We start from the raw sequence: 21,309 nt of genomic DNA on the forward strand, positions 1-21,309 counted from the left end.
TAATTTTTTTCTATATATATATTTTTAATTGTCCAGATAATTTCTTTCTATTTTTAGTAGAGATGGGGTCTCGCTCTTGCTCAGGCTGGTCTTGAACTGCTGACCTTGAGTGATCCACCCGCATCGACCTCCCAGAGTGCTAGGATTACAGGCGTGAGCCACCGCACCTGGCCCCATTTTTGTTTTTGTTGCCTGTGCTTTTGAAGTCTTAGCCACAAAATCTTTGCCTAGACTAGTGTCTGAAAGCATTTCCCCTATGTTTTCTTATAATGGTTTTATAGTTTCAGGTCTTACTTTTAAGTCATTAATCCGTTTTGTGTTGATTTTTATATATGGTAAGAGATAGGGGTCTACTGTCATTGTTCTGCATATGGATATCCAGTTTTTCTACCACCATTTATTGAAGAGAGTGTCCTTTCCCCAGTGTATGTTCTGGCCATCTTTGTTGAAAATCAGTTGCCTGTAAATATATTGAATTATTTCTGGTTTCTCTATTCTGTTCCGTTGGTCTATGTCTGTTTCACATCAATACCATGCTATTTTGGTTACTACAGCTTTGTAGTATATTTTGAAGTCAGGTAGTATGAAGTGAGGTAGTCCAGCCTGGTTCTTTTTGCTCTATACTGCTTTGGCTATTTGGAAACTTTGTAGTTCCATATGAATTTTAGGATTATATTTTAATAGTGATTGCATTGAGTCTGTAGCTTGCTTGGGTAGTATGGTCATTTTAACAATATTAGTTTTTCTGATCCATGAGCATTGGATATCTTTCCATATGTTTCTGTCCTCTTCAGTTTCTCTCATTAGTGTTTTGTAGTTTTCACTGTAAAAGTCTTTCACCTTCTTGATTAAATATCCTAGGTATATTTTTATAGCTATTTTAAATGGGATTGCTTTCTTGATTTCTTTTTCAGCTATTATTGGTGTATAGAAACGCTACTGGCCAGGCGCGGTGGCTCACGCCTGTAATCCTAGCTCTCTGGGAGGCCGAGGCGGGTGGATTGTTTGAGCTCAGGAGTTTGAAACCAGCCTGAGCAAGAGCGAGACCCCGTCTCTACTAAAAAAAATAGAAAGAAATTAATTGGACAGCTAAAAATATATAGAAAAAATTATCCGGGCATGGTGGCGCATGCCTGTAGTCCCAGCTACTCAAGAGACTGAGGCAGTAGGATTGCTTGAGCCCAGGAATTTGAGGTTGCTGTGAGCTAGGCTGACGCCACGGCACTCGCTCTAGCCAGGGCAACAAAGTGAGACTCTGTCTCAAAAAAAAAAAAAAAAAAAGACTTTCCCAGACAAACAAAAGCTGAGAGAGTTCAAGATCCTAATGAGTAAACACAAAAATATCCGAAAATACAAAACTCACTGGTAAAAGTAAATACACAGTCAAATTCAGGATATTCAAATAATGTAATGTTGGTCTGTAAATCATGTCTATCTTGGTATGAAGGTTAAATGACAAAAGTATTAAAAATAATAACTGCAATAATTTGTTAAGGGATATGCAATATAAAAAGATGAAAATTCTGACATCAAATTCAAAATGGTGGGGGTAGTGAAGTTGAAATGTAGACTTCTTTTGCAATAAAAGCTATTACTGCTATTCTCTCTGTGAGAGAAGAAAATGGGACCGTCAACAAAGAATGAGGTGAGAGGTAAGGGTCTTGGAGGTTTGAGGAGGAAGGAAAAAAGTATAAGAATTGAGAGGAGGGGTCAAAGAGAGGACAATTAGAAGGGAGGAGCTCAGCCACCCCTGCTGTGTTTTGGTTTTTTTCATTACACCAGTGGTTCTCAACTGGGTTGATTTTTCCCCTCACAGGGACGTTCAATAATGTCTGTAGTCACTTTCGTTTGTCACACCTGGGGTGCAGGTAGGGGGTTTCTAGTATCTAGTAAATAGAAAGCAAAGATGCTGCTTAACATCCCACACACACAGGACACCCCACACACACCCCACACACAAAGAATTATCAGGCCCAAGATACCAATAATGATGAGTTGAGAAACACTCAGCTCACGTCCCTCACTTGCCCCAGGTTCCCTCTGTAGCAGAACAGCAAGTCAGACCAAAGAAGAACTCAAAGCCTCTTAAAACTGCCCATCTCATGAGTCCCAGGTTCCCCAGTCAGGCAGTCCCATTTGGCCCCTCTCAAACCAGTTCTAGGGGCAGGGAAAGTTCCTTATGGGGTTGGAGTAAATCCAGCATTACGCCCTCCCCCAGAAGTAAGGGTAGATGCCAGGGGAAACCGGAGATACATAATCCTGTAATCAAGCCTTCCTCTCTCTTTCAGGACCTGCCCCAACTGGCCTTTCCAGGACTTGAACAACAGCATCAGCCCCACCTCTATCCCTCCATGTGCCTGGGATCTGGGGTGTCAAATTCCCCAAGACTTCTAAGCACTTCCTCCCATGCCCACAGTAACATGGTATGCACCCACAAACCTCTGGGGGCACCCACACCTCCATCTGGCCCTCCAGACCATTAACCTCAGAGGCTCTCTCTCCAACCCTACTCCCAGACTAGAAACCCTGGCTCCTGCTCCAGGTTTTGCAATCTGCCCCTCTGACTTGGCCAGGAGGTAGGTAACCAGGGTCAGTTAAGAGCAGTCCCTGCCCCTCAAGCACACTCAGAGCTGCAGGCCCCCAGCCATAGCCAGTCGGTCTGCTCCATCCAGAACACACTTCAGCTGCCTCCACAGCTCAGAAGGTAAAGGGCCCAAGTGGGGGACACAGGAGGAGGGAGTGGCTTCCAAGGGAGGGGAGTCTCTGGCTCAATCTCTCTGTCTCTAAGACTGTCTGGGAATCTCTTTTGCTGTCTCCTCTGAGAGCTCTGAGGTCTCTGGATCTCCCTGGAACTCTGTTCTGGGCACTGAGGTCCCTGTCCTGACTCTTCACCCAGCAGGTGGCATCTCTCTCTGGAATGTGACCCTTAGTTCACAGCACTTGACTCTTTTCTGTGACTGTTTCTACTTCTGCCCTCCCTCTCTGTCCCAGTCTCTCTTGGTCTCTTGGTCTCTGTCTTTTGATGTCTCTAACATTTCCTGTCTCGTATATTCTCTCTCTCTCTCTCTCCATCTGTGTGCCTCTCTGTCTCCGTGTACCTCTTTCTGTCTCTGTCACTCTTCTCCCTCGGTCTCTGTGTCTAGCTCTGTCTCTTCCTCTCTCTCCTCTCTCACCCTCTTTCTCTGCATTTTTCAGTGTTCTGTCTCTGTCTCTCCATCCGATCTCTCTTCTGTCTTTCTCTAGCTCTATGTCTCTCTAGTTTTGTCTCTTTCTTTCTCTAGTTTATGTCAGCCTATCTCTGTGCTGGTCTCTCTGTCTGGCTCTCCCTATCTCTGTGTCTTGATTTGTCTGTCTCTGTCCCTGTGTGTCTCTATTTCTCCTGGACACTGATTGATAGGTAGATAGTTAGATAACTGAGAGAGAGAGATCCAAAGATAGCTATCTCACTCTGCATTCTTCATTATCCCTACGTGTATCTCTCAGTCCCTCTTAGTCTCTATCTCTAATCATTTGTCTCTCTCCAGCTCTTCTGTGTTTCTGTCTGTCATTGTCAGTCTGTACCTTGCCTATCTCTGCCTCTCTCTCTTTCTCCCTTCCTTCCTCCCTCCTGCATCTTCTGGTCTCTCCTTGTCTCTGCTTCTGTCCATCTGCCTCCATTTCCAGGGTCTGGGGAAAACAAGTTCCAGAGAGAGATGAGGAACAGAGGGATCCCTCTCTCTCCCCAGCAATGTCCTCTCCTGCTTTGCCCTCCAGACACTGGCAGCTGCCTTCACCATGGACAGTGTGAGCACAGCCATCCTACTCCTGCTCCTGGCTCTCGTCTGTCTGTTCCTGACCCTCAGCTCAAGAGTCAAGGGCCAGCTGCCCCCAGGACCCAGACCCCTCCCACTACTGGGAAACCTGCTGCAACTTCACTCCCAAGACATGCTGACTTCCCTCACCAAGGTGCAAGGGCTCGGGTGATGGTGGAAGGATAAGGGGGACGGGTTCCATGGCCCCAGGACCCTTGTAACCTCTGTCTTCCCACCCCCAGCTGAGCAAGGAGTATGGTCCCGTGTACACAGTGCACCTGGGGCCCAGGCGGGTAGTGGTCCTCAGTGGTTACCAAGCCGTGAAGGAAGCCCTGGTGGACCAAGGGGAGGAGTTTAGTGGCCGTGGCGACTACCCCGTCTTTTTCAACTTTACCAAAGGCAATGGTAAGCCTACTCTTCATCTCCTCCACTCTCAACTTTGCCCATATTGAGGGAGGGGATGAGGATGGGACACTATTCTCCCAATCTTGTTGACAGGGCTGCTGATCCCACTGATGACACCAGACGTGATGAAGCCAGGCAGTCCTGGTCTAGGGTGAAGTCTGTCCCACCTTCCCCACCCAAACCCCACCACCATCTTGAATCACACTTTCACGCCAATCCCCATCTCTCTCCAAATCCAACCCCATGGTCATCCCAATCCCTATCTCCATCCCAACCACAGTATCAAATTTCCAACTCAGTCAAGTGGCCAAGTTATCTGGCCCAGTCCCCACTGTCTACCTTGACCCAATCCGAAGCCCCATCAACCCACCCCCATGTTCACCCTCTCAACCTCAGCTCCACACCTGTCAACAACACTGATTAATCTCATTCCAACCTCCATTCCCATTATGAACCCTCTCCCAGTCCCAGAGTTTTAAACTCTGTTATCATCCTCATCCCTTTAGTCAAAGTGAGCTCTGCTGTCATTATTCTCCCCAGCCCCAGCCCCGTTGTCTATCCCCGTCACCTACTGAAATCCTGAGTTTCCCTTCTCAACTTTAATCTCACCCTTATCCCTAAAACCAACCCAATCACATATCTACCCACCCCAAGCTTAAGCTCAACCTGAATCTACCAATTCTCATTCTGCCCAACTCCAGTCCCCATGCTCAGTCTTAAACCCAATTTATTATCAGTCTCATAATCTCCTCATGCCCCATAGTCATCCCCAGCCTGACCCGAATCCAATCCACCCCCACCCAGCCAGCAACTCACAGCATTTATTCCAAATCTCTCCTGTCTCAATATCCTGTCCTCCTTAGGCTTGGAAATCGCCTAGTCTTGTGGTTTTCAAACTTTATTTTAAATGCAAATCTCTATTCAAAGGAAGCCATGTGGTAAGTCCCAATTAATGACTAGAAGGTAGGAAGGAAGAAAGGAAAGGAAAGGAAAGAAAGGAACTATCATGATTGAAAAGGGGATCCTGGAGACCTTCATCTTGGACTATTCTTCTTCCCCTAAAGAATGTGTAGGGCTCTCCCTGGCTCTTGCACTAAATGGGTTTCAGCTGCCCCAGGATTTGGAATTAGAGAACTCTGGTAAAATACTATCTATTGTATATTGAGTACACTTTCCACCCTTTGTGTCCTCTTCCCTAGTTTGACCTTATGACCTCACCTGTTCAGGTATACCAGTTGCAAGGAGGTGGAGACAGAGCACTTGAGAAAGTCACCTTGCCACTTTTGCACAGAAAATATCTGGATGCATATATCGTTGTTACTAAAAACCGCCACCATCCAGCTATTCAATACAGAGCACAGGGGTAACGGCAGGGTTCTGACACTTACTAGCTATGTACTCTTGGACCAGGAGGACCTCCCCTCTCTGCCCGTCAGTCTGCTACCATGTTGCTATAAGTTGCTATAAGGAGTCAATGATAGCACTCTGGGAGGCCAAGGCGGGCAGATTGTTTGAGCTCAGGAGTTCGAGACCAGCCTGAGGAAGAGTGAGACCCCATCTCTACTAAAAATAGAAGAAATTGGCCAAACAACTAAAAATAGAAAAAAGTTAGCCAGGCATGGTGGCGCGTGCCTGTAGTCCCAGCTACCTGGGAGGCTGAGGCAGGAGGATCGCTTGAGCCCAGGAATTTCAGGTTGCTGTGAGCTAGGCTGACGCCACGGCACTCGTCCCAGACAAGAGAGTGAGACTCTGTCTCAAAAAAAATAAAAAAATAAAAAGTTAAAAAAAAAAAAGGAGTCAATGAGGTAATGTATATAATGTAAGACAACACACTATAGGTTTTTTTCTTCTTTAGTATCTAGTTCTCTGCTAGGTCCAGAGGAATCAGAAATAAACACCTCTGAGACCTTACCCTATTATAGTTCCCAGCCCAGTGGGAGACACAGCCCATCACCAGACAGTGACATCCTAGAGTGGTCAGGGTTGGGATGGGGGAAGTTTGGAGAGCTGTGGGAGCCTAAACCAAGGACTTGACCCAGCCAAGGAGGGAGGAGCCAGGGAAGACTTCCTGGAGGAGGGGACCTCTAAGCTGAGACCTGAAAGATGAAGATGAGTAGTCAGGAGAAGGCAAGGAGTGAAAATTGTTCTACGAAGAAGGACCAACCTGTGCAAAGACCCTAAGTCCAGGTAGAGAAGAGAACAGGGTCTGTCTTATTCCTGCATGAATTCCCAGCACCCTAGTGTTTATTTCTCTTGCTCATTTCTCTTATTCATGCATTCAATAATCAATAAGCAATCACCAACATCTCCTGTGTGACGAGTCCTATACTGGATGATGCCAAGGACATGGTGGTGACTAAGACAGGCTCCTACCCTACCTTCACAGCTCGGTGAAGGAGACAGTGGCAGGCCAGAGTGATCAGGTCCTTAATGGGGAAACAGAGGTAGAGTGAGATGAGGAAAGCCCACAGTCCTATGGAAAGTCAAAGGAGGCACCTAACCCAGCCTGGAGGAGCAGGGAGGGCTTACTGGAAGGGGCCAGGGAGATTCCAAACTCAGTCTCTCTCCCAGCAAACATCGGGAAAGGGGACTCAGATGGCAGTAGTCTTGGGGATGAGTTGCCGGTTGAGTGGCCCCCTCTCTTCTCCACAGGCATCGCCTTCTCCAACGGGGATCGATGGAAGGTCCTGAGGAGGTTCTCTGTCCAGATCCTACGGAATTTCGGGATGGGGAAGAGGAGCATTGAGGAGCGGATCTTGGAGGAAGGCAACTTCTTGCTGGCAGAGCTGCGGAAAACTGAAGGTCAGGGTCCTTGAGTGCAGTCCATACCCCTAATTCACATTCATCCTACTTAGCGATCAGGGCTGCTAGTGACCAGGTGCCATAGCATGGGTGTGAACTCAGAACTCCTGGAGTGGGCCGAGCGCAGTAGCTCACACCTGTAATCCCAGCACTCTGAGAAGTCGAGGCAGGAGGATCGCTTGAGCTCAGGAGTTCAAGACCAGCCTGAGCAAGAGCAAGACCCCATCTTTATTAAAAATAGAAAAATAAGCCAGGTATGGTGGTGTGCACCTGTAGTCCCAGGTACTCAGGAGGCTGAGGCAGGAGGATCGCTTGAGTCCAGGAGTTTGAGGTTGCAGTGAACTATGATGACACCACTGCACTGTAGCCGGGGCCACAGAGCAAGACTCTGTCAAAAAAACAAACAAAAAAAAAAAACTCCTGGAGGTCCTTTACTTAGCCCACAATAAGGATGGCATTCCTGGACGTGTACCACCTTGTCGTGCTGTGTTTCCTTGAGGCATGGTGGCAGGATTTGTTATGTGGTGGCAACTCTGTTGCTCTGCTGAGCCCAGCTTATGTAATTGTGGTGGATGACGATGACATTCATGAGAATGTGCCACATGTGGGGCCCTGTACTAAGCACATTTTCACACATAAACTCCTTCAGCCTGGGAACAATCCGTTTTGCAGATGAGGAAATGGAGACTCAGAGAGATTAAGCAACTGGCTTGAAGTAACAGAGCTAGCAAGGGGAGGAGCCAGGACTCAAACCCATGTCTGACACCAGAATCCAGAGTCAACACAGTAATGTCCATTTATTGAGTGCTTACTGGACACCAAGCCCTAAACTCTCCATGTATGTGAACTAGTTTCACCCTCCAGCAACCCTAGGAAGTGGATATTATTACAGGTGAGGAAGCTGAGGCCCAGGAAGGTTAACTCATATGCCCAAGAAGTGGCAGAGCTGGGATATAAACCCAGGTCAAAGCTCCTGACCCGTGAAAAAAAAACTTAATAAAAATAATCAACATTTCCATGTTGCCTACCATATGCCAGAACTGTTCCAAGAAATTTGTGTGTATTATCTTCTTTTAAAAATCATCGATTCTAGGAAATAGGTCCTATTATAAGCCCCATTCTATAGGAGAGGAAACTGAGGCACAGAATGCTAAACAGCCCTCTTCCTTGATCTCCAAATTCTGCTGGCTTTGGGCAAAAATAATCTTGTGGCAGATGATACTAAAGGGATTAAATGATGTGATGTAAGTGAACTAGTAATAACTGTATTAGTTTCTCATTGCTGCTGTAACAAGGTGCCATCAACTTAGTGGCTTAAAAACAGCACAAATTTATTCTCTTATAGTCTCGAGGTCCAGAATCTGAAATGGGTTGGCAGAGCTGCGTTCCTTCAGGAGGCTCTGGGGACAATTCCTTTCCTTGCCTTCTCTAGGTTCTAGTGGCCACCTGTGTCACTTGTCTTGTGGCCCCTTCTTCCATCTTCAAAGCCAGCAAGATAGCATTTCCAATATCTATCCTTAGACACTTAGACCCACCCAGCCAGATCACCCAGAGTAATCAAAATCCCAAACTTAGTTCCATCCGAAAGGTCCCTTTTTACCATATAAGGTAATAGATTCACAGGTTCTAGGGATAAGGACATAGACATCTTTGGGGGGCCATTATTCCACCCAGCACGACACCATGGTTTGAAACAGCCTCACAATGGATCAGGCTCTTTGCTAAGCACTTCCCAGCCACACACTCACTGACGAAATAGCCCCATGAGGTGAGGTCTGTCATCAAACCCATTTTACAGATGAGAAAGCTGAGGCTCGGAGGCTTAGAGAAGGGAAGTCAGTTAGCCCAAGTCACACCAAGACTAAGAGGCCAAGCCAGGATTCAAACGATGTCCATCCAATCCGAGATCTGGTTTTCTGGGCTATGCTATTGTGTCTTGCTGCTATGTTGAAACCCGTTGTTTTGGTATTGTTTTCTGCGATCTGTTGAGCTGTTGGATCACCAGATGTTAAGTGTTGTGTTGCTGCAGGTTATTTCTGGGTGAGGTTGTAGTGTTGTCAGGCACTGCCTGTGGTATTGCACTGTGTCATCTGCTATGCTGCTAATGTGTTGTGTGTATTGTGTGTCATCTGTTCTGCTGCTTTAATTGTATGGGCTGTGATGTCACATGTGCATTCTGTGCTGTCTGCTGAGTTGCTGTGTATCACTGTTGTGTGTTTTGTTGCAGGATAATGTAGCTGTATGCTGGTATTATGTGTTAGTGTATTGTTACCGTGTCTTGGGTTGTTTCTGGGCTGCCTGCTGGGTCACTCTGTGTGGTTGTGTGTGTTGGCGTGTATTGTGGTCATATTTGTTGGGTGTTTGGTTGCCATATGCTGTTACGTGTTCTGTAATGCCTGATGATTGCCATGTGCTGTGTTGAGTGCTGAGTGTTGTGTTGCCAAGAGTAGCCAGTTCTGTTGTTGGGTATTGCTGTTGTTGATGTACTGCAGGAAGTTGTGAGTTCTGTTCTGTCTATTGCGTTGCCAAATACTTTTGGGGTACTGGTTAACTCCACATTGTGGCCATGTGCATGCGTTCTGTGCTGCAAGACACATTGTCACGGCTGGGTCGGATGTTGTGCAAATTAACGTTGTCGTTACATGAGGTCCTCCGTTGTGTTGCACGTTGCACGTTGTGTCTCCCAAGCTTCACCCCCTGACCCATTCCACCCCTCACCCTCAGGAGAGCCCTTTGACCCCACATTTGTGCTGAGCCGCTCAGTGTCCAACATTATCTGTTCCGTGCTCTTCGGCAGCCGCTTCGACTACAACGACGAGCGTCTGCTCACCATCATCCGCCTCATCAATGACAACTTCCAAATCATGAGCAGCCCCTGGGGCGAGGTCAGGAGACTGAGTTCAGTGGGAGACGGGGTGGGGGCTCCACAGGGTTCACGGAGAGGGAGGAAAGGAGGGGAGGAGAAGGGACTTCGACTGGCCCTGCTTGGCCCTGCCCCCTCCCTTCTGACCCCGCCCCTGAGTTGTCTGGCCACGCCCATTCCCCCTCCGCACTTCTTCACATGCACTTACAGCCTCCTTTCCCTCTCACCCCCTCCCACCCCCCACTCCCCACTCCTGCCTCTCCAGAACCTGGCTGCCCTTCAAGACCCCACCCTTGCCTACCTGATCCACCCTGACCCCGCTTGCCCCCAGACACACATCCTGCCTGCTCCTCCAAACCCCTCCACTCTGCTCGGTCTCCAGATGTACAACCTCTTCCCAAGCCTCCTGGGTTGGATTCCCGGGCCGCACCGACGCCTCTTCCAGAACTTCGGGTGCATGAAAGACCTCATTGCTCTCATCGTCCGCGACCACCAGGCCTCCCTAGACCCCACATCTCCCCGGGACTTCATCGATTGCTTCCTCACCAAAATGGCACAGGTAAGCCCTACCTGGAAATCCCACCTCTAGTCTGACCTGAAGCCCTCCTGCTGCCCCTGCCTCAAAGCCACAAGGATTGGGCAGGGTTGGGAGACCTTCCACAGGAGGAGAAGCTGGGCTGAAGCCCAAGCCACTCATGACAGCCGCCAATTGACAGCTAATTAAGAACTTGTTAAAGCTCTGTCCAGGACGTTAATTGTGGTCCCTGCCTCTGAGATTTTCCTACCTTGCCCTTCCGTACTCCCCAGCTCACTGAGGAAAGGAAGTTAGACAGGAGGGATGAGCTAGCACCCAGCAGCGGTTGTGCAGGTCTGGGGTAAATGGGTCGCACAGTTTCGGAGCCCTGGCTCATACCCCCACCCCTCAACGCGGACAGGAGAAGCAGGACCCGCTGAGCCACTTCCACATGGATACCCTGCTGATGACTACACATAACCTGCTCTTCGGCGGCACCGAGACCGTGGGGACCACGCTGCGCCACGCCTTCCTCGCGCTCATGAAGTACCCCAAAGTGCAAGGTGAGCCAGCCTAAGCCTGGCGCTGGGAGCCACCCACGCAGCGCCACCCGCCCAACAGCCGCGCCCACAAGGAGGCTGACCCCACCCACATGGCCCACGAGGCCCACACAACCTTCCCAAATCCAGACCCAAAGCCTGCGCGCTTTGTCTTCCTTTGCGGCCCACCGCCCCCCTGCCCACCCTGCACGTGTCCACCTGAGGCCTCACAGCCCTGACCCAAGCCCCAGCCACAGGGGCCTGCCCGGGAACCCTGCCTCTCCCACGCAGTCTGACCCTCCACACAGCACTGCCTGCGACCCCACTCCCCCAGGCTCCGCCTCTGGATGTATCCCCTGTTCCGCCCCTCCTCCCCAGCACAGCCCGTCCCCTCCATCCACCGTCCAGCAGGCGGGACCCCCAAACTCCTCCTTAAGTCCCGCCAGGGGCCTAGACTCCAGGTCCCCCCGAAGTCCCGCCCACGCAACCCCTCCCTTAGGAGCGCTTGTGCAAACCAACCTTTTGCCCTCACCTACGTCTAGGAACCCGCCCCTTCCCTCGGAGGCTCTAGCTGAAGGCTAACACGCGCCCCCAGGCAGTGGCACCCCGGGGTGTGGGGGACTTTGACTCGACCCCTCCCACACACAAGTACACACCTCTTCCCAGCCCAGTGGTGCCCCAGATACCCTCCACTGCGCTTCCCCCCGCCCCCCTCCAGCCCGGGTGCAGGACGAGATTGACCACGTGGTGGGTCGCGCGCGGCTGCCCGCGCTGGAGGACCGCGCGGCGATGCCGTACACAGATGCGGTGATCCACGAGGTGCAGCGGTTCGCAGACGTCATCCCTATGAACTTGCCGCACCGCGTCATTCGGGACACAGCCTTTCGCGGCTTCCTCCTACCCAAGGTGTGCCAGGCACCTGGCAAACGAAATCAGCCAACCTAGAAAGAAACGTCTCAGGCTCTTGCAACCTGCAAGGGGTACCCCAGGCACCAGCTCAACAGCCCCCGGGCCTTAGCAACCGTCATCCCCAGCCCTAGCCACAGACATCCGAGGCCCTTAAATCCGAAACCTCGGCCCTCTCCTAGGACCCCACAGCATACCACAGTGGACTGCACCCTGTCCGGAGCCCCATACCCCTTCTCCGTGACAAGTCCCCTTCTTAGGAGCCCTCTCCAGAACCCCCAGGTCTGAGACTTCACCTTAAGGATCCCTTGTACCCAAATAGTGTTCTTAGAGACCTCTGCCCCTTCCCAGAAACCGCACACCTGCTCCCACAAGGCAGAGGCGGGAGTGTATCCCGCATCCCCGCCTCAGACCCCAACAACACAACTTCCAGCACCCATCACTCAGAACCCTAGACACCCACACACATTTCCTGGACCCCTGATCCAGTCTGACACCCTCCCCCTTATCAAGTTCCCCAGGACCCCCAGCCCTGTAAAATGCAAACCCTAGCTCAGGAACCTCCCAGCACTAGACCACTAATTGAGCCTCCTCATCACCCAGGGCACGGATGTCATCACCCTCCTTAACACCGTCCACTACGACCCCAGCCAGTTCCGGAAGCCTCAGGAGTTCAACCCGGAGCATTTTTTGGATGCCAGTCAGTCCTTCAAGAAGAGCCCGGCCTTCATGCCCTTCTCAGCTGGTGAGGGAGAGGAGCGGAGTCTTTCTGGCCCCATATCCCTGCCTACATTCCCCAGTCCTGATTCCGCTGTGCAAATCCTCTCGCTTCGCCCGTCCTCAGCTTTGGATGCACAGAGACGCTCATCCCCCACCCCAATTCTGCTCCTATAGGCAAGTAGTGACTCAAACCCTTGTGGAGAGGTGGGGAGGCAGATTAGTAATTTAACTTGGGCGCGGTCATTGTCAGCCTCTCCACTCAGTGGTGCAGTTGATGTGGTAGTTTTCTTGGCTTTCCTCTTTGCCCTGCTGAAAAAAATCTTCTCTGTTTACTCAGTAGCAGGAAAAAAAACAGCATAATCATCGGTAACTTACCATATTGCCTACTGTGAGCCCAGCAATGCCTCTGAGAAGAGTTATAAGGGTAGTTGGTAAGAACTGGGCTCTGGGAGCCCAGGGGGTTGTATCCCAGTTCTGTCACCTTCTGTGTGACTTTGGGTATGTTACTTCACTTCTCGGTGCCTCAATCTCCACATCTAGACAGACGTGCTGGCTCACACCTGTAATCCCAGCGACTCTGGAGGCTGAGGCGGGAGGATTGCTTGAGGCCAGAAGTTCAACACCAGCCCGGGCAACATAGCCAGACCCCCACCTCTAAAAAAAAAAAAAAAAATAGGAAGTACCAGCCAGGCATCGTCGTGGCCCACACCTGTAGTCCCAGCTACTCAGGAGGCTGAGGTGGGAGGATTGATTGAGCCCAGGAGTTCGAGGCTGCCAGTGAGCTATGATCGTGCCCTGCTCTCCAGATTAGGCAACACCCCGTCTCAAAAAAAAAAAAAAAAAACAACCCACATTTGTAAAATGGAGATAATACTAAGGCAGTGACAAAGCCGGGATTCGAACCCAGGCAGTCACACTTGCATTATCAGCCAGGCCATTCTGCTCCACTATTTACTTAAAGCAGCTTTCCCAGACCTTTAGATGGGTGGGTCTGTGGCATCCCCAACTCTTGTCTTCATATTCTATTTTCCTCTGGGAATTTGGGGTGGCCGCCCTTCACCCCGTCTTATCTCACCGCTGCTCCCCACTCCGCCTCCCCCGCAGGGCGCCGACTGTGCCTGGGCGAGTCGCTGGCGCGCATGGAGCTCTTCCTCTACCTCACCGCCGTCCTGCAGAGCTTCTCGCTGCAGCCGCTGGGGGCGCCCGAGGACATCGACCTGAGCCCGCTCAGCTCCGGTCTCGGCAATTTGCCGCGGCCCTTCCAGCTGTGCTTGCGCGCGCGCTGACCACCCGGTCCTTGCAGATTCGCCTGCGAGCGGTGAGACCCGCCGCTAGGGATTTGCTCTGTCCCTCTTCTCCGTCCACTGTCTGCCCCTCCCTGTCGCCTGCTGCGTGCCTATGCCCCACCCTTCACAGCTGTCCCCGGTCTGCAGGGCAGAGAAAGACCTGGGGAAGGGGAAGTGTATGTCTTGTTGTACCCATGGAACCTGATCCATGACACACTCCACACTCTTTTCTGGGCTTTTTGCATCATTTCTTAGTAAATTATCTTTATAATACATTCACACTTGTCCTGGCTGAGTTAAAGGGAGGGGGACAGTCCCTGAGGATGGGGAGAAGGGCGCTCAGGCTGCAAAGAGAACCTCCCTGTTCCTAGTTCTACCCCCTCCCTTAGGGCAGCTACGGTAGGAGAAATGGTTTCCTGGAGACAGGCCGAGGACAGAGAGGCAGAGAAACCAAGACAGAGAAAAAGACAGCTGCCCGGAGAGATACCAAACAGAGAGTCTGCAAGACATGCAGGGAGCGGTACGAAGAGAGGCGTAAGTAAGCAGGGACAAAGTGAGAGACTGAGAAATAACCATCGCTCACACTCGCGCGGTGCTCACTGTTCTGACTGCCTCAGTTAATTCTCCCTACGAGGCAAAGCAATATCAGTATCACATTTTACAGATGAGCAAACTGAGGCTCAGAGGGGTGAAGTGACTTGCCCCGAAGCACACAGAAATGGGCAGAACTGGGGTCTGAACAGAGACTCGCTGGCCCCACACACTGCGCTTCTAACCGCCCCTTTCCGCTCACAAGTCAGAGACCCAGAGAGACAAAGGAAGACACGGTCAGAGACGGAAGAGCAGAGAGATGCAGAGACTGAGAAATGGGGAGACAGGGAGAAGAGAAAGGAACAGAAATGACCAAAGAGAGACAGAGAGAATGGGCAGTGCATGTGAGGTACAGGAGACTCAGACTCTTTCCCTCACTCCCACCCCTCTTTCTGGACTATTCCTTTGCCCCGAAATCCTCCCTTTGGAGTGGGGGTAGCCATTCCAGGGATGGAGCCTCCCAACCTGGGACCAGCCCTAACCTCGTAACCTGCTGACAGTAGCTTTTCTTACTGGCAGGCATCCCAAGCTGCATTGAGCCAGATTTAGGCAGAGTGGGGCTGGCCCCTCGGCCACAGGCGGAGGTGGCCTGGGTGGCCCTACTCTGAACAGAGTTTCCCCAAGGCCATCCGGAAGCTGGGACATGCTCTGCTGAGCCCGGGGCTGGCTGGGATGAGGCTTATAGGCGGTCCCCACGTAGGGATTAAGGAGTCAGCTCCCTAATCTCCACCCTGTTCCCACCAAGGCTTAGCACAGTGTCTTCCCCAGGGCCCAGCCAGGGACACAGAGGTGGAGGGAGAGATTCAGAGGTCCTGAGAAAGACGAGAGGAGGGATGGTGAAGAAAAACTCACGGAGACACCGAAAAAGAGATGGAGCGAGACAGGGAGAGGCAGAGAGATACACAGAGATGGCAGAGAGAGATCTCAACAAACAAAGACTGGGAGTGAGACAGAAAGAAAGAGAGACAGAGGATGAGAAAGAGGAGCAGTGAGACAAGGGACAGACAGGGATGCCCAGAGAGAGGGACAAGGAGATTCTAAAACAGAGGCAGAAATTAAGTGAGGAACAGAGACGAAGACAGAGAAACCTGAGAGAAAGAGAGAGACAGAGAGAGAGAGAGACTACTGAGACAGAAAAATTAAGTCTGAATTAGAGACAGAGAGAAACAGACATACATAGGGAAGAAGGGTGTTGTGCTTTCATTCAACAAACTCTTACTGAATGCCTACTGTGTGCCAAGCACTATTTTAAGTGTGGGGATACAGAAGAGAACGGGACAAAGATCCCTGCTCTTGAAGGGCTGGCATCCCAGAGGAGCCCAACAGAGCAAAACGGAGGAAGAGCCAGGAGTCGGAGAGGAAGCCGGAGACCCTAACACGGAGGGTCCATCAGAGAGAGCCTGGCACAGAGGGGTGGGCAGGGTCCAGGGAGAGCATGGCTTACCGCACAGAGAAAGGCTGACAGGTAGGAAGACCCTTGGCAGAAACAGAGACAGTGAGACAGGGAAGCACAGACTGGAAGAGATAGAGAGAAAGAGACAGACATTTTGAAAAAAGAGAGACAGAAAGACAGGAGCAGAGGCAGAGCCCGGGAGACAAAGAGAAAGTGGGGGGCGGGGAGGAGGGAAAGAGATGAACAGAGAAACACAGAGACTGAGAGTGAAGGAGACACCAAGAGACAACACCCAGAGAAAATTCTAGTCCGAGACTCTACACGGTCCGCCATCTCCTCCCCAGGTCTGGGCCCTATGCCAGGCACTTGGAGGAAGGCTAGAAATGGCAAGGCAGGGCAAGGAGGATGGGCCGCACTCCTGAACTGTCTCTCCCAAGTACTAACTTAGCGCCACCCTACCACTCCCACAACCCACCCCCGGCTCATCCGGGCCTGGGTCTGCCCCCTCCAGCCCTAGGATGTCCCAGGATGGGGTCGGGAGAGAATGAGGGATACATTTGTCTGCTGTTATGGTGCAGCCTCAGATAGGGGTGTGCACTGAGGGGCTTGGGGGACTGGATACCAGGGGGTGCGGCAGCATGGACGTAGGACAAGTGGGGGCATCTAGGACACGGAGCCTTGGGAATAGATGGTAGGAGTTCAGGACAAGGCATAAGTATGGAGGTGCAGGGGACATGTGGGAAGGGACCCAGAAGTCATAAAGATAGGCACAGAAGTGCCAGGATCATGGGCACCAGGAAGCTAAAGGATTCCAGGGAGGATCTGGGGGGCAGGCACAGTATACAGGGTTCAAGAGCAATGGAAGTGACAAGGGCTCAGGTGCGAACCCCAGGGAACCACAAGCACAGGGTACGAGAGTGCCAGAGGTGTTTTCAGAAGTGTACTTAGGAGATTCCTCAAAGAAATAAAAGTAAACCTTCAGTTCAGCAATCCCACTACTGGGTATTTACCCAAAGGAATTCATTTTATCAAAAAGACACCTACATTCAAATGTTTATTGCAGCACAAGTGACAATTGAAAAGATATGGAAATAACATAAGTGCCCATAAATTATGAGTGGATAAAGAAAATGTGGTATATATATATATATGCCACGGAGTACTACTCGGCCATAAAAAGGAATAAAACAGTATCTTTTGCAGCAACGTGGATGGAACTAGAGATCACTATCCTAAGTGAATTATCTCAGGAAAGGAAAAACAAACACCTCATGTTCTCACTAATAAGTGGGAGTTAAATGATGGGTACAAACGGGTACAAAGGGGTGTTAAGGAAATTGGAAACCAAGAAGGAGGGGTAGGGGAGTGAGGGCTAAAAACTTACCTATGAGGTACAAAGAACACTATTCTGGGCCAGGCGCGGTGGCTCACGCCTGTAATCCTAGCACTCTGGGAGGCCGAGGCGGGTGGATCGTTTGAGCTCAGGAGTTCGAGACCAGCCTGAGCAAGAGCGAGACCCCGTCTTTACTAAAAATAGAAAGAAATTAATCAGACAGCTAAAAATATATAGAAAAAATTAGCCAGGCATGGTGGCGTGTGCCTGTAGTCCCAGCTACTCGGGAGGCTGAGGCAGAAGGATCCCTTGAGCCCAGGAGTTTGAGGTTGCTGTGAGCTAAGCTGACGCCACAGCACTCGCCCCAGACAAGAGAGTGAGACTCTGTCTCAAAAAAAAAAAAAAAAAAAGAAGAAGAACGCTATTCTGGTGGCAGGTACGCTAAAAGCCATGACTTCAGCATTAAACAATGCACCCATGTAAAAAAAATACTTGCACCCCAATATTTTGAAATTTAAAAAATTTTTCAAACAAAAAAAGTGTACTCAGGAGCGAGGAGTGTATTTAGGAATCAGAGGTACAGGGTACGGCATTCAGGGGGCCCAGAGGTTGCTGGGAGATTGAGGAATACACATCTACAGGCCAAGTAAGATGGAACCAAGGGTGCTAGGGGCTTAGGAGGGTGCACCTGTTGGCCAGGTGTATTGACATGAAAGTTGCCAAATAGAGTAGGCTGAGCCAGGGCACAGCAGGGCTAGGGCTGGGGGGCAGAGTAGAGACCTTGGCCTGGGAAACCTGTGGAGTGAGCAGCCCAAAGATGTCCACCCCTCCCACACCAGTCTCCACCCCTGCTCCACCCAAGACTCGTTGCAAATTAAACAGAGGTGAAGGCACACAGGCATCAGGAGCGCAGGCATGATGATCACGGACATGGCAGGGCTGCTGTTGCTGCTCCTGGTGCTGGCACTAGCGTGGTGGGGTTGGGGTGCGCGACCCGCTCAGATGCGGGGCGCTCTACCTCCCGGGCCCAGACCTCTCCCGTTACTGGGGAACTTGCTGCAGCTGCAGTCCGGACGCCTGGACCGTGCGCTCATGGAGGTGAGCCCGACAGTGGGTGGGGGAACAGAATTTTCTGTATTCGTGGAGGCGGGGCTGGGTGCTAGAACTCTTGGTTGCCTGGATGAAGACAGCTGGGGGATCGGACTCAGTGACTCTCGAGTTCCAGAAAAGGAGGAGACTGAGGAGTGGGAAGCTCTGGGCCTGGACACCTGGGTTGCGAGGGAGGAAGAGCCTAGGGTGAGGGAGCAGAGGGTCCGTTTTCCTGGTTCAAGGTGCGGAGTGCGAGTACTGAGGGCCTGGACGCCAGTTATGAGGGTGGAGGAGGCTGCGGACCTGGACTTCTAGGCCCCGAGGGAAGTGCGGGCCTGGACTCCTGCATCTGAAGGAGGAAGGAGCTGCGGATCTGAACTCCTGGACCTGAGGAATGAGGGGCTGAGCCTGGGACTCCCGAGTCTGGAGGTGGAGGACGCTGGGGGCGGGGTCTCCGGTGAGGGGCCCGGACCGGACCGCTGAGCACCGGCTGGCTCCCCGTAGCTGTCCCGCCGCTGGGGCTCGGCGTTCACGGTGCGACTGGGCCCGCGCCCGGCAGCGGTGCTGTGCGGCTACGCGGCGCTGCGGGACGCGTTAGTGCTGCAGGCGGATGCGTTCTCTGGCCGCGGGGCCATGGCAGTCTTCGATCGCTTCACGCGCGGAAACGGTGAGGCCCAGGAGCTGGAAGCGAGGGCCTGAACCCTCCAGGTTGGGCAGATAAATGGTGGAGCCGGGCAGATGGGGCGGGGCCTAACAGAATCAAGCTAACTGGGGGCAGACGGCGAAGAGGGTGGGGCAGAGCTAAAGCGTAGGCGGAATCGGAGGAGTCAAGCCAAAGGCAGCAAGCACAGGCCAGGGACCCGCACCAGCAAAGGCTGCGGTCAACACGTGGGCAGGGCCGAGGAGCTTGGCAGCCAAGTGGTCAAAGGAGAAAAGTCAGCTCCAGGAGTTGGGGGACTCGAAAAGGGTGTAGCTACTGACTGGTCGCTTCCGGGGAGGGGCGTGGCCAACTCCCTGGCCCGCCTCCTTTTCTCTCCCCACCATAGGCATCGTGTTTTCCAATGGGCCGCGCTGGCGAGCACTGCGCAATTTTGCACTTGGAGCGCTGAAGCAGCTCGGGCTGGGCACGCGGACCATCGAGGAGCACGTCCTGGAGGAGGCGACTTGTCTGCTTAGGGAATTTCAAGCCACCGTTGGTGCGGCCTGGCCTGGAAAGCAGAAGGGCCTGGTGTGGGTGTGGCTAAGGGACTGCCAAGGAGGGGCCACGGGAAGGCGTTTGGGTGGAATAAAACCAATAAGCCCAAGGAGCTAGCTGGGGACCCGGACACAGCGTATGACCCCGCCCTGTTGCCGCCCCGACCCCCCTCAGGAACCCCGTTCGACCCCCGGCGGCTCCTGGGTAATGCGGTATCCAACGTTATCTGTTCTGTGGTCTTCGGAAAACGCTATGGCTACGGAGGGCCGGAGTTCCTGAGGCTCCTGGACCTCTTCGATGACAACTTCCGCATAATGAGTTCCGGACGGGCGGAGGTTAGAGGGCCCGCCACAATCTCTCCCTCATATGCTCAACTTCCTGCCAAACCCTCAGCACATGGCTATAACGGATCATTAGAATGAGACAGTCTTAGTTTCTTGGAATGGAAGAGTTCTAGAACCTACAATATCAAAGTCCTTGTCCAGTCTCCCCATAGGGAAACTAAGTCCTAGTGGCCTTGTCCAAGGTCCTGTTGAGCTCCTGTCTCCCCAGATGTACAACATTTTCCCCTCCCTCCTGGACTGGCTCCCGGGCCCGCATCACCGAATCTTCCGAAATTTTGCGGAGCTTCGGGTCTTCATCTCTGAGCAAATCCAGCGGCACCAGCAGACGCGGCAGCCTGGGGAGCCCCGCGACTTCATCGATTGCTTCCTCGACCAGATGGATACGGTGCGGTTCCTTGCTACCCTAAACCCTATCCATGCTGCCCACCAACAGGTGGCCGGCACAGTGGCAGCGCCTGTCCTCTCTGCCCACAGGAACAGCAGGACCCAGAGAGCCATTTCCAGGAGGAAACGTTGGTGATGACGACGCACAACCTTTTTTTTGGCGTCAGTGAGACCACGAGCACCACTCTGCGCTATGGGCTTCTCATTCTGCTCAAGTACCCAGAGGCGGCAGGTCTGCAAGCTGGAGAGGCCCAGGATGAGGTGCTGGGGTTTGGGGATGGCTGGAGGATTCGGGAAGTGTGTGGCTCACAGTTTCCCCCGGCCCCAGCCAAGGTGCAGGCGGAGGTGGACGCCGTGGTAGGTCGGGCGCGCGCCCCCAGACTGGAGGACCGCGTGCGCCTGCCCTACATCATCGCCGTGCTACACGAGATCCAGCGCTTCATCAGCGTGCTGCCGCTGGGACTGCCGCACGCCCTCACCCGCGACGCCCACCTGCACGGCCACTTTCTGCCCAAGGTACCGGGAGTCCGAGGATTCTGCGCGGGGCCCAGGGACAGGAGCGCCTATTGGCTGAGATCAGCCGGAATGGGCGTGCGCAGTGCTGATTGATGCACAGTGACCCTGGGGGAAGGCAGGCAGGCCCGCCCACCTCCCGCGGGCTTTTAAAAAAGGCCTAAAATGGAAGAGGCGCGCATGCTCGTCAATCCTGCGGTTGACACTAGTTGTGCTTACCCCCAGGGTACCTTCGTGATTCCCCTGCTTGTGCCTGCGCACCGGGACCCCACCCAATTCAAGGACCCGGACTGCTTCAACCCTACCAACTTCCTGGACGACAAGGGCGAGTTCCAGAGCAATGACGCTTTCATGCCCTTTGCCCCAGGTCCGGGCTAAAGAGGGAGGGGACAAGCCTGGACCGGTTCTGGGGTGCACAGCTGCTTACTCTGCACCCCTGTGTACCCACGAAAGCGGATGTGCCTGGGCGCAGGCCTGGCCCGCTCGGAAATCTTCCTCTTCTTTACGGCCATCCTACAGAGGTTCTGCCTGCTCCCTGTGGGGAATCCCGCCAACATGGACCTCACCCCGCACTGCACTGGCCTGGGCCACGTCCCCCCAGCCTTCCGGCTTTGCCTAGTGGCCGGCTGAGGTCAGGCTCC

General features: G+C 52.5%; 2 protein-coding genes across 3 annotated transcripts in view; both read left to right on the forward strand.

Moving 5' to 3' along the window:
* Positions 1 to 14,049, forward strand: part of LOC105820544 (cytochrome P450 2F5) — a 15,689-nt gene extending 1,640 nt beyond the window's left edge. The window contains exons 2-11 of one of the 2 annotated variants that reach the window (XM_012657036.1): positions 2,289 to 2,423; positions 3,754 to 3,945; positions 4,034 to 4,196; positions 6,849 to 6,998; positions 9,723 to 9,883; positions 10,244 to 10,420; positions 10,797 to 10,938; positions 11,633 to 11,820; positions 12,424 to 12,565; positions 13,645 to 14,049. In XM_012657036.1, the coding sequence (XP_012512490.1) occupies positions 2,352 to 2,423; positions 3,754 to 3,945; positions 4,034 to 4,196; positions 6,849 to 6,998; positions 9,723 to 9,883; positions 10,244 to 10,420; positions 10,797 to 10,938; positions 11,633 to 11,820; positions 12,424 to 12,565; positions 13,645 to 13,826 (1,569 nt within the window). In that variant the 5' untranslated portion in view covers positions 2,289 to 2,351 and the 3' untranslated portion in view covers positions 13,827 to 14,049. Of the gene's footprint in view, positions 1 to 2,288; positions 2,424 to 2,458; positions 2,705 to 3,753; positions 3,946 to 4,033; positions 4,197 to 6,848; positions 6,999 to 9,722; positions 9,884 to 10,243; positions 10,421 to 10,796; positions 10,939 to 11,632; positions 11,821 to 12,423; positions 12,566 to 13,644 lie in introns of those variants that run through there. The other variant, XM_012657038.1, reaches the window with a different exon arrangement.
* A 4,009-nt stretch (positions 14,050 to 18,058) lies between these two features.
* LOC105820479 (cytochrome P450 2F2-like) lies at positions 18,059 to 21,298 on the forward strand. The gene is made up of 9 exons (XM_012656963.1): positions 18,059 to 18,241; positions 18,737 to 18,899; positions 19,279 to 19,428; positions 19,602 to 19,762; positions 19,980 to 20,156; positions 20,246 to 20,387; positions 20,484 to 20,671; positions 20,894 to 21,035; positions 21,117 to 21,298. The coding sequence occupies exons 1-9, from the start codon at positions 18,059 to 18,061 to the stop codon at positions 21,296 to 21,298; spliced, it is 1,488 nt and encodes a 495-aa protein (XP_012512417.1).
* The last annotated feature ends 11 nt before the right edge of the window (positions 21,299 to 21,309 follow it).

Source organism: Propithecus coquereli, unplaced genomic scaffold (genome assembly GCF_000956105.1).
Source record: "Propithecus coquereli isolate 6110/MARCELLA unplaced genomic scaffold, Pcoq_1.0 Scaffold53, whole genome shotgun sequence".
In the NCBI taxonomy this organism is placed as follows: domain Eukaryota; kingdom Metazoa; phylum Chordata; class Mammalia; order Primates; family Indriidae; genus Propithecus; species Propithecus coquereli.

Coding starts and splice junctions, on each gene's coding strand:
- LOC105820479 (XM_012656963.1), top strand. CDS start 18,059: ATGATGATCACGGACATGGCAGGGCTGCTGTTGCTGCTCCTGGTGCTG. Junction 18,242..18,736: donor TGGACCGTGCGCTCATGGAG/GTGAGCCCGACA, acceptor GGCTCCCCGTAG/CTGTCCCGCCGCTGGGGCTC. Junction 20,157..20,245: donor TCCTCGACCAGATGGATACG/GTGCGGTTCCTT, acceptor CTCTGCCCACAG/GAACAGCAGGACCCAGAGAG.